The 12205-nt window shown below is 48.4% G+C and overlaps 1 protein-coding gene across 3 annotated transcripts in view; it reads right to left on the bottom strand.

Annotated features, from left to right (window-relative positions):
* CERS4 (ceramide synthase 4) overlaps positions 1–12205 on the bottom strand; it is a 41173-nt gene that overhangs the window by 8019 nt on the left and 20949 nt on the right. For all 3 annotated transcript variants that reach the window (XM_069878140.1, XM_069878138.1, XM_069878141.1), the window contains 6 exons: positions 9196–9313; positions 6564–6682; positions 4591–4648; positions 2488–2538; positions 1317–1409; positions 335–463 (listed from right to left, as the gene is read on the bottom strand). In XM_069878140.1, coding sequence (XP_069734241.1) covers positions 335–463; positions 1317–1409; positions 2488–2538; positions 4591–4648; positions 6564–6682; positions 9196–9313 — 568 coding nt within the window. The remainder of the gene's footprint in view (positions 1–334; positions 464–1316; positions 1410–2487; positions 2539–4590; positions 4649–6563; positions 6683–9195; positions 9314–12205) is intronic.

The following is a 12205-nucleotide window of genomic DNA, read 5'->3' as shown; positions in this document are numbered from 1 at the left end:
CTTTCAGTACTGGGACCTGCTTTAAGGTCTCCCTGGAGCCTTCTCTTTTCCAGGCTGAACAACCCCAACTCTCCCAGCTTGTTCTTGCGTGGGAGGTGCTCCAGCCCTCGGATCATCTTTGTGGCTTCCTCTGGACTTGCTCCAACAGCTCCAGATCCCTCCTATGCTGAGGACTCCAGGACTGAATGCAGGGCTCTGAGTACACTTCTGCACTGAATTATCCCTGAAACACTCTAACTCTTGGCCCACACTGTGCTAGGTCTAAAGACGCCCTTTGGCTGAAGAGCACCCTTGCTACATCAGTTCTGACTGACACGTAAGCTGTGGAGCTCACCTCCAGGAAGCAATCGGAAGCATCGTGAATTACTAACACCAGCGTCCCAATGCGGATGTAATTGGCACAATACGAGAAGCTGATCAGGAAGATAGTTGCAGCGTGATGGATTATCTGCTCCTTGAAGTCCTGGTGAGAAAGGGGAAAGCTGAGAATAAAATATTTAATGTACCTCCTGCGCTGGTTAAAGCTTGCCTCCAGCGGGTAGCAATGAAATCTCCCCACCAATGACTAAGAAACCCCCCATATATCTCTTCTTACCCACATAACTCTTCTACCAAACACATTCTAGAAACGTAGGCTACCAAGAGACTCTAGAATGAAGAGTTCGTGATGTGAATTGAGGATCTCACGACAAAGAACACTCTCTTCTTCACCAGTAATGACATGATGATGATCCAAATCAGAAGACAGAATGGTAAAATCCAATGATTTAGTACAGACAAGTTCAACATGAAGAGAGGTTTCTTTCTTTCACAAAGCAGTGTCCATACCCATCTCTGCCCCATTCCTGTGCAAGTCTACCTGTCTGCAAAACTGCCTCGCACCCCCAGGCTTGTGGATGGGGCCTCACAACCACCCTCTACTTGTAAGGACCTACCTGCAGCCTTGCTGCTCGCGTACACCTATAGCATCAAATCCTGCCTGTAGGTTCACCCAGGAACACACAGCTTATCTGGCAAAGAATCATCTCTTTTCCTGTCTCTAGAATCACTGCAGACTAGAATAGTCTGGGAGAGTAATTCTTCAACTCGGCTTTTAAGTTTGTATTGAGAATTCTGCAGTAGTTTGCACCTTTCTGCGTCAGGGTTTGCATTCTCCACTTCCCACTGACTGGGAATGGAAATTCCTGGGAACGAGCTAGGACAGCATCCCCCAAAAACTCAGACTAGCACTACACAAAGGCTCTTGGAGATTGTTCTCCTGACTGTTCAACTTAGGTCCTGTCTGCGCTGGATTCTTCCCTGAGGCTGCCACTCACCTTCCTCTTCACATCAAAGGGCAGGGTGAAGACCAGCGAGCAGTAGAAGGAGAGCTCCAGCAGGTAGTACCAGAACACGGATGGCAGGAGAGGCTAGGAGAGAGAGAAACACCGACCAGATAAAGTGGAGCAAGGGCTGGGAGCGAAGATTCCTTCCTAGGCAAAAGAACAGCAGACAACCAAACCAACAAAACTGGTTCTTGCAGCTTCAGGGGGAAATATTTCAACTGAACAAGTGGTTACTTATTAAATGTCATCTGTGCTGAAGGGAAAGCAATGAGCAGGGGAAATTCCACTTCGCCGCACCATCTGGAACATATATAAGTCCATGGGACCTGATGAGATGCATCCCAGAGTCCTAAGGGAATTGGCTGATGTGGTTGCCAAGCCACTCTCCATGATATTTGAAAAGTCCTGGCAACCAGGAGAAGCCCCCAGTGACTGGAAGAAGGGTAAAGTTGTGCCCTGTTTTAAGAAGGGCAGAAAAGACGACGCTGGGAACTACCGACCTGTCATCCTCACCTCTGTGCCCGGGAAGATCATGGAACAGATCCTCCTAGAAGCTGTGCTAATGCACATGGAGGGCCGGGAGGTGATTAATGGCAGCCAGCGCAGCTTCACTATCTAGACTGTCTATCTGGACTCCTGTAAAGCCTTTCACGTGGTCCCCCACAACATCCCTCTCTCTAAATTGGAGAGAGATGGACTTGATGGGTGGACAGTACGGTGGATAAGAAACTGGTTGGATGGTTGTATTCAGAGAGTAGCGGTCAATGGCTCAAAGTCCAGATGAAGATCCATGACTAGTGGTGTCCCTCAAGGTTCTGTACTGGGACTGGTGCTGTTTAAAATCTTCATCGATGATATTGACAGCGAGATGGAGGGCACCCTCAGCAGGTCTGCAGATGACACCAAGCTGAGTGGGGCAGTTGCCACAGTGGAAGGACGGGATGGCATCCAGAGGGAGCTGGACAGGCTGGAGAAGTGGGGCTGTGAGAACCTCAGGAGGTTCAACGAGTCCAAATGCAAGGTCCTACACCTGAGTCAGGGCTTGTGAGTCTGAATTTGACTCAGTGCCTTCTCTTTTGTCAGTAACATAACCTGATTTCCAAAAGATACTCAAAGACAACACATGATCTATAACAGCATTTTCTCCTCTTGTGTGACTCACCTGCTGTGGGTAACCTGTCCAGCACTCTCTGTGGTCCCAAAGCCAGGGCTTCTGCAAAGAAAATGCAACACGAATGTGATAATGCCAGAGGAATTCTTCTCTTATCAGCTGCCAAACTCCTTTAGTGTGTTCCCACTACAGAATTTGTCATGTTTTATTACAGGTAGAGCTGGCTGCACTGTCTGGAATTCAGTTGCCAAGAGATTTCCACTACAAGAAGTCGCAGTTGCCTGCGACTTTGCAAATTTGTAGCTGTTGTGCTGTAATTTCTCAGGCTGTTTAGCCCAGGTCCAAATAAAATAGCTCAAGGAAGACTTCTACCAACTTGCTGCAGCCTTCTACAAGTCTGGGGTAGTGGTGGTTATGTTTTAATGCATTAAAATATTCTTACAACTGTTCCATTAAGAAGCTCTGTGGCTTGGACAATACTTTAACACGGCAAGAAGGCTGAAAACTTGTGTGTCAGAACATGATATTTCCTCTAATTGAGGACCATGCTGCACCCTGTTAAGTAATGAACCTCCGAAAAGATCCTGCTTTGTTCACACTTCATACAAAAGGGGAGACCTCATTGCTCTCTCCAACTCCCTGAAAGGAGGTTGTGGAGAGGAGGGAGCTGGGCTCTTCTCCCAAGTGACAGGGGACAGGATGAGAGGGAATGGCCTCAAGCTCCACCAGGGGTGGTTTAGGCTGGACATCAGGAAAAAATTTTTCATGGAAAGGGTGATTGGGCACTGTCAGAGGCTGCCCAGGGAGGGGGTCGAGTCACCTTCCCTGGAGGTGTTTAAGGGACGGGTGGATGAGGTGCTGAGGGACATGGTTTAGTGTTTGATAGGAATGGTTGATGATCCGGTGGGTCTTTTCCAACCTGGTGATTCTATGATTCTATGAAAACTGGTAGTTCAGAACTGGGTAGCTTCGAAAACTCCATAGGAACATGGCAACTGAAGTCCCCAGAAGTCTGGAGGATGTTCTGACCCTTTTCTGTACCCAGATGTGATCAGTGCAAGTGTGTCCTCATGCATCCAGTGATGAAACGTACCCTAAGCCACATCTGTACGGGTAATTTTCTATAACAGCTGGCAGAGATAAGAGCAAGAAGGCAACATCTCTCCTCTTGAGGAGCACCCACTGGTGGATGAGCACTGGGGAAGGCAAGCAGTGGTTCTTCTGACCAGTGGCGATGAGGCACAGACACAGCCTCCTGCCATCTAGGAGCAGCAAAGGGAGTGGGATTTACCTCAAATCCAGGTAAAAACCCGGAGAGATGTGTGAGACAGAACCAAAAAGGGCAAAGCCAAAATTATGCTACACCATGTCACCTACACTAGAAAGGAACCCCAGGTCCCTGAATTCCATTTCTCCACTCGACAATCGAGGCTGTTTTCTGGTGCCCATTGTGCAGTAAGTTTCCCTTGCTACTTCCTACCTCATGGACTCACGGGGCAGAGGGTTTTGCCTCCAGTCTAAAGCTACTAACACACAGTATAAACACTTCTTTCTAAAGAAAGAAGGGCGTTTCACAAAAACAAATGCATGTGAAAACATTACTCAGGTGACAAAGGAAACGTGCGAAAAAGTATAGAAGTGTCACAGGCAAATAGGCCTTTTCACATTATTTGTTCTTCTTTTTAATGTACTCATTTTGGTGCAATTTCAGATAATGGAATAACATGCCGTGTACTAAGGGGCCTAGAGGTGCTGTCCGTACCACAGATGACTCCTTTTTAATTAAAATTGGAAGACAAAGAATCATAGATTCATAGAACGATAGAATGGGTTGGGTTGGAAGGGACCTCAAAGCTACAGGATGAGAGGAAATGGCCTGAAGTTGCACTAGGGGAGGGTTAGATTGGATAGCAGGAAAAAATTCTTCACTATAAAAGAGCAGCGAAGCCCTGGCAGAGGCTCCCAGGGCAGTGGGGGAGTCTCCATCCCTGGAGGGGTTCAAAAACGGTGTACATGTGGTGCTCAAGGATATGGTTTAGCAGGCACAGTGGGGTTGGGCTGATGGTTGGACTGGATGAGCTTAGAGGTCTTTCCCAACTTTAATGATTCCATGTGCAGGCTCTGGCTGGGTGGAACAGGAGGTTGGGTACTCACATCGTACAGGACAGCAAGTCCAGTGAAGAAAGCAATGATGTAAAATGTAAACCGCCAGCTACAAACAAACAAAAGAAAGAATGTTAGAAACCCATTCATTAAGCACCAAGCTCCAATTCCGTGTCTCAATTACATTCAAAGAATGTTGCCAGGCAGGCAAAGACACACATTAACACACTCGAGGTTTGCCCAGATCATTACACGAGCGTTACTGGCACATTCAACAGACTTCCCGAAGAGCAATTCTTCTGCTTTAGAGATGGCAGAGAAGATGAGAACCCCACTGAATGAAACCACCCAGATAATTACCCCAAACCTCCCACCACCTGCCTCCGTCTCCCCTAAGCGCTGGCAATTAGGCATGCTAAAGTCCTTATCATGTAAAGTAACTAATTACTGTCCTGCTTGGTCTCAGTCAGGAGCTGGTAGTGACTTTACCCACACTAAACCCAAAAGAAGTTCCTAGAAAATGTTTACCAAGCTCAGTGGACAGGGGCAGGTCATGCTCAACATCCACAGTAAAGTAAGGAATGAGAGGAATTTCACCCAACGGAGTAAACAGGCAGCTGACAGACTAAACACAGGAAACTTCAAAGGAGTCCAATGGTCTAAACCAGTTTTCTCATTTCCAAAAATCTCCATAACAAATCAGAAGTAACTACACTCTAAGAGATTCCGCCTGTCAGTGAGAGCCCCAGGAGCTCCCAGCCAGACACTGCACAAAGCTTCAGTTGGAAAGACAGGATGGAGCACCGCGAGCTGACTCAGAAAAGCATTTATTGCTTGCTATTTACTGTTACTATTTACTGCACGTCAGCTGAGCACAGGGAGAACTTAGATTTCAGCTTGGTGGAAGCGTGGTTGCCCTACAACTCCTTGTCCACAGCTTTGATTGCAATTAGCTGGAATACAATGAATAATACACGCCTGTTTTTTTTTTTCTTTTCTTTTTCAATTAGGGTTTTCAAGCAGGGGTTTTCAGTCAGAGGTTGAGTGTTAAATGGAGTACGAGGTGATCAACTCGAAGTTGATGCCTACCCTATGAAAACACACTTACAGATATGAACGGCACTGCAGGAAATTTAATGATGACTTTCATCTTTGTGATTCTCCTGGGAGAATCGATTTCCTTCCACTGACAGCAAGGCAGCCACTGCTAAAGTAAGGCTTTTTCAACCAAGCTCAGGAGAATCCTCCTTTTCTAGGGAAAGCTTAGCCAAGTCTAACATTTGCAGAAATGGCTGACGTGAGATTTATTTTGTGCCTCCACATCTTTTGGGGCCACAAAATTGGTGAGGGATCCAGAGGAGAAGTCATATGAGGAGTGGTTGTAGTCACTTGGTCTGGTCAGTGTGGAGAAGAGGAGACTGAGGGGACACCTCACAGCAGGTTACAGCTTCCTCACAAGGCAAGGAGGAGGAGAAGGCACCGAGCTCTTCTCTCTGGTGACTGGTGACAGGACCCAAGGGAATGGCAGGAAGATGGCACGGGAGCGTTCGGTTGGACACTAGGAAAAGGTTCTTCCCCCAGAGGGTGGTGGAGCACTGGAACAGCTCCCAGGGAAGCAGTCATGGCACCAAGCCTGACAATATTCCTGAAGAATTTAGCCAAGAACCAGTAAAGCTGCAAAACACTAGGGAGCTTTTCAGGGACAACGCTGTTCAAAAGCAGAATGCCAGGCTTAAGAGATAGAAACAGGGGTCCTATAAGGAAAAAAGGTGAGACAGGAGTAAAAGGAGAGTTGCGAGTGAAAATAGAACGGAAAAGCAAGGAATGTTTCAATAACAGAGAAGCAGCGGAGAGGTGCAGAAGAACTAGGTGGGGCAGGGAAGATCCTGGAGGCACAGGGTGGAGGCAGCGAGCTGGGACACTCTGTGGGCAAGGATGGAGGGCACAGAGGCAGCGAGCTGGATCCTTTGTGTAGGATGGAGTGTGAAAGGCCCCTGCTGCTCATGGTTTGTGCTACCACTCACCAGGCCTCGCAAAACTTCTTTGACAGGCTGGGTCGGTCTGTGTTCCTCCGGTGCCAGAACCACCTCTCCACCTTCCTCACTGGCAAGTCACACTGTTTGGCTAAACAGATCAGGTCATCCTGGAAAACAGGTGAGGAGCAGGGCTCAGATCCAAGTCTAAAGGTCGGGAGGAGCAACGTGGGCATCTCGTGTGCCCCATCACCGAGCCCGGCTGGAGGCTCCAGGCAAGCCCGAGGCTCTTCAGGCTGAGGCATCTTTCAGAAAGCTGTCCTATCTTAGTGTGAAGACCTCCAAAAGTAGAAAATCTTATTAATGCTAAATGCTAAATATAGCAACTTTACATTCCTTATGTGAACTTCCTACCTTTCAAGCGCCGGTCTCATCTCCTCATAGGAGTTTGTTGTTGAATCACTTCCTCACCCTGTCTTCAGGGACAGAGTCCCATAAACCTACCCCTCCAGCACAGATTTTCTGCAGGTGAAATGATTTTTAAAGTTCCGCAACGAATCTTGTTATCCCTTTCAGCATCCTGGTACAGTTACCAGCAAATAACGTGACTCTTGAACAGAGGCAACGGCATTAGGACATCAGGAAAAGCTTCTTCACTGAAAGGGTCCTCAGGCACTGGAACGGTTGCCCAGGCTGGTGGTGGAGTCACCATCCCTGGAGACATTTAAAAGAGGGGTAGATGAGGTGCTCAGGGATCTGGTTCAGTAGTGGATAGGGATGGTTGGATGTGATGATCTCAAAGGTCTTTTCCAACCTTGGGTTTCTATGATTTTCCTACATGATATTCTCCTGCTCGGGATAATTTCTCAACGAACCACTCATAGAAATCCTGCAATTACCTTCTTGTCCTTAGACTATTAAAAGTCTGGAATGGGATATGACAGAAGTTTGTCACGTTTTATACTCCTCAGGGAAATAGCATTGTGGATAGCTTTATTTTTTTAAGTAAAGCAATAGTTTCTCATGAAATGCATTTACCTTAATGATACTATGTCAGAGTGACTGACACGGTCCCAGCATGTTGTATAGAAGTGTGTCCACTGCCGATTTTCAGGTGTGCTTCCTCCCACTCTTTCTTAGTGATTGCTGTGCTTGTGGTGGAGACAAATGGAGACACTGGTTTCTATTCTCCAGCTGCTCCATAATATGGAATCCCTCCCAAGGAGAAGGCTGCTGAGAACAGCAAAATCTCAGCTTGTACTGAGCACATAAAAGCTTCCTCATACACAGGTCTCTGCGAGCTCATGGGAGAGGGAGGAAGGCAGGAGACTGGCTGTGGTGGAACCGGTGAAGGGAGAGCGCAATGCAGCAGCCAGCAGCCCTGCTCCTGCTCCACGGCACTGCCAGCAGGAGACTCATGGTGGGCTCCCATATGAGGACAGGCTGAGAGAGTTGGGGTTGTTCAGCCTGGAGAAGAGAAAGCTCCAAGGAGACCTTGGAGTGGCCTTCCAGTATGGAAGGAGGCTCCAGGAAAGCTGGCTCTTGACCAGGGAGTGCAGGGATAGGATGAGGGGAATAGTTTTCAGCTGAAAGAAGGGAGATTGAGATGAGATCTTAGAAAGAAATGTTTTCCTGTGAGGGTGGGGAGGCCCTGGCCCAGGTTGCCCAGAGCAGTGGTGGCTGCCCCATCCCTGGAGGCGTTCAAGACCAGGTTGGATGGGGCTTTGAGCAACCTGATCCAGTGGGAGGTGTCCCTGCCCATGGCAGAGGGTTGGAACTGGATGGGCTTTGAGGTCCCTTCCAACCCAACCCATTCTACGATTCTGACTCTGATTGCCCCAACTTCTTCAAGATCACTTGTTTTATCTCTCATGGCAAAACAACCCACCATTTGTGTTTGCAGTTTTCTGATGCTCCTCACAATCCCTGTGATGACGATCAAGACTTTAGTTCACTTCCTGAAAGGCCAATCTCAAATTCAGGGATTGTACAGCAACAGAATGACCCCAGAACTAGGAGCACTTGGCTGCCAGGCTGCAAGAACTAGCACCATGGGGATCAGCTCAAGGCAGTTGATGTGACAGCAATTTGCCAGTACATGAATAGAAGGCATCAGAGAATCCAGAGAGTCACTACTGAATGGCTGGGGTTGGAAGGGACCTCTAGAGGTCATCTGGTCCACACACCCTGCTCAAGCAGAGCTACCTAGAATCATGTCCAGATGGCTTTTGAATATCCCCAAGGATGGAGACTGCACAAGCTCTTTGGGAAACCTATTCCAGTGCCTGGTCACCTTCACAATAAGAAAACGTTTCCTGATGTTCAGACAGAGCCTCCCGTGTTTTAATTTGTGCCATGCGCAAGGGAAGCACAAGGAGGAACAGAAGTTGTCATTATTTCCTTTGGGAGAAGAGTTTCTTGTCCACAGAAGTTTGAGATTTAAATTTTTTTTGGCTGCTACCTAGAGAAAGCTGCTCTCCCAGATGTTCAGGAGAGGAACATAGCTGACGACATTTGCAGAATAATCCCTGCGGCTGGCTGGTCTCAGGGCCAGCGCTACAGTGGCTTGTTGAGCTTCCAAAGACGAGTGACATTAGTGAACTTCAGGACTCCAAATGTGATTTTATTTGGCCAGAAACACAATGGCTAAACCTAGAGGACAGCCAAGGAAGAAAGGACTCACCTCTCCAGGCTTCTTGCAGCGTGTAGTGTAGAACGCCTCCAGCACAGGGTTGGGCTGAGCTTTTGGTCGCTGCTTGTCTCTCACACCTAGTTTGCTACTGAGGGGCAGGGCTACGGCTCTGCGAAAGAACAGATAAAGGTTCAGCCAAAACCAGAACAGCATTTTCTGATATGGCAGCACAATTAAAACATAAGGCAGCACCTAATGACTGCCTCCCACATTTTGAATCTAAGCCCAAGTATCATGTCAAGATAAGGCAGATAAAGAAACTGGGAAGATAAAAACCCAAACTAAGAGCAGAAACAGTGGGACGGGGACCCTACTTTCCTGGATGCTATGTGGCAATATCCAGAATTGCATGAGGTTGGGAAATGCTATATTGTGCTCTGTCAACGTCTGAATCCACTGGGCTTGGGCAGCTGGGATTAAGGCAGAAAGCCCAGACTTGCAGCCCCGATGCCTATCGCTGGTGTCTGGCTTGCTGGCAGCGTACGCCCAGTGCCACGCTGATGATAAGGGCTAAACGTTGTTCAGTGCTCCAGTACCTGAAAGGGGCTACAAGAAAGCTGGGGAGGGACTTTTTACAAAGGCTTGTGGTTACAGGCCAAGGGGCAATGGGTATAAACTAGAGGGGGGCAGATTTAGACTGGACATAAGGAGGAATTTCTACACGATGAGACTGGTGAGGCACTGGAACATGTTGCTCAGGGAAGTTGTGGCTGCCCCATCCCTGGAGGTGTTCAAGGCCAGGGTGGATGGGGCTTTGATCACCCTGGACACTGGAGGTGTCCCTGCCCACAGTAGGGGTGGGACTGGATGATCATTAAGGTCCCTTCCAACCCAAACTATTCCATGATTCTATGATCTAACAATACTGAACACACATGCCACCTGCTTGAACTAAAGACTTGGCTCAGGATGAAGACTGGGGTTCTATCAGATGTGTGGTATTAATGCAGAAAGAAATGTCCTGCAGAAATAAGAGGCCGCTTTGTCATTACCGGAGGAACCCAGCTCTGTTTTTCCTAATGTGAATCAGATATCGGTTGCAAACTAAGAACACAGCAATAAGAAACCTGGCCACAAGCACGGATGCTTATGCTGGCTAGGCATCTGCAGTCTTCCACAGTGGAAGAATGCAAAAAAAAAAAAAATCTGCATTGATAGAAAAATGTTACCAAGGGGTAACAAACACAGGTGTAGAATTGCTGAGCTCAGCAACTCAGCTCCTCCTCTACAAACTCTTCTTCCCCTCAGCAGGAGGACACAGCCCCATCAATGGCAATGAGAGCAATCCTGCACCGACACTGCCCCAACAGAAAACCTTGCAAACTAGCGTTCAAAGAAAAGGCCCCAGTTAACTGCATTCTCCTTGAATTTCTGGACAATTAGTTGCTCCTCATTAAAAACCTTTTACATGCTGCCACTGGCACACAGTTGGTCCCATCAGAAGAAGGAGCAGACTGTCTGCCTTGAAGCACTTCTCAGCACTGCTGCTGAACACAGAACACACAAAACCTCTGGAAGACCTTATCTCTGCATTTTAGAGTAAAGCTTTTCTTGCTTCAGGTGCTAACAGCCTCCCTGACCACTGGGTTATCAGCTGGAAATGGGTGCTGAGGGCAGAGATCCCACACAGAGGAGCGAGAGCTGAAAACCCAGCCTGCTCTGCCCGGACACTGCAGGCTGCCCAGGCTGCTGCTCTGGTCAGTTCTCCCTAATCATTCACAGAATCACTAGGTTGGAAAAGATCCACAGGATCATCAAGTCCAACCATTCCCATCAAACACTAAACCTCAGCACCTCAACCACCCGTCTTTTAAACACCTCCAGGGAAGGTGACTCAACCCCCTCCCTGGACAGCCTCTGCCAGTGCCCAATGACCCTTGCCATGAAATTTTTTTTTCTGATGTCCAGTCTGACCCTCCCCTGGTGGAGCTTGAGGCCATTCCCTCTCGTCCTGTCCTCTGTCACTTGGGAGAAGAGCCCAGCTCCCTCCTCTCCACAACCTCCTCTCAGGTAGTTGTAGAGAGCAATGAGGTCTCCCCTCAGCCTCCTCTTCTCCAGGCTAAACACCCCCAGCTCTCTCAGATGCTCCTCTTGTTCTCCAGCCCCTTCACCAGCTTTGTTGCTCTTCTCTGGACTCTCTCCAGAGCCTCAACATCCTTCTTGTGGTGAGGGGCCCAGAACTGAACACAGGATTCGAGGAGCGGTCTCACCAGTGCCGAGTCCAGAGGGAGAAGAACCTCCCTGGCCCTGCTGGCCACGCCGTTTCTGATCCAAGCCAAGATGCCATTGGCCTTCTTGGCCACCTGGGCCACTGCTGGCTCATGTTCAGCCGCTGTCAACTGACCCCCCCAGGTCCTTCTCCTCCAGGAGCTTTCCAGCCAGACTTCTCCTAGTCTGTAGCGGCCCAGGGTTGTTGTGCCCCAAGTGCAGGACCTGGCATTTGGCCTTGGTAAACCTCATCCCATTGGTCTCAGCCCAGTGGTCCAGACTGTTCAGATCCCTTTGGAGCCTCCCTACCCTCCAGCAGATCCACACTTCCACCTGTTCAGACACAGCACAAGGTTCCTTTTTTCACTTTACAGCAAAAAAGCTGCAGAAACTGCTTCATGATGTAGATGTTTAATGATGTTTTACTTAAAACCAGTATAGGATATATTTATGACCACGATTATATAGTATCATAGAATGCTTTAGACTGGAAGCGATCTTTCAAGGTCATCCAGTCCAACCCCCCTGCAGGAGTAGAGACATCTTTAATAGGATCAAGTTCCTCAGAGCCCCGTCCAACCTGACCTTGAATGCTTCCAGGGATGGGGCATCCACTACCCCCCTGGGCAATGCGACCTAGTGTTTCAGCACCCTTATTGTAAAAGATTTGTTCCTTATATCCAGTCTAAATCTCCCCTCCTTCCACTTAAAACCATTTCACCTTGTCCTGTCACAACAGGCCTTGCTAAAAAGCCCCTCCCCAGCTTTCCTGTAGCCCCTTTCAGTACTAGAA

Source organism: Phaenicophaeus curvirostris, chromosome 28 (genome assembly GCF_032191515.1).
Source record: "Phaenicophaeus curvirostris isolate KB17595 chromosome 28, BPBGC_Pcur_1.0, whole genome shotgun sequence".
In the NCBI taxonomy this organism is placed as follows: domain Eukaryota; kingdom Metazoa; phylum Chordata; class Aves; order Cuculiformes; family Cuculidae; genus Phaenicophaeus; species Phaenicophaeus curvirostris.
Note: the sequence above shows the minus strand (reverse complement) of the source record. Positions and strands in the feature narration are given on the sequence as shown.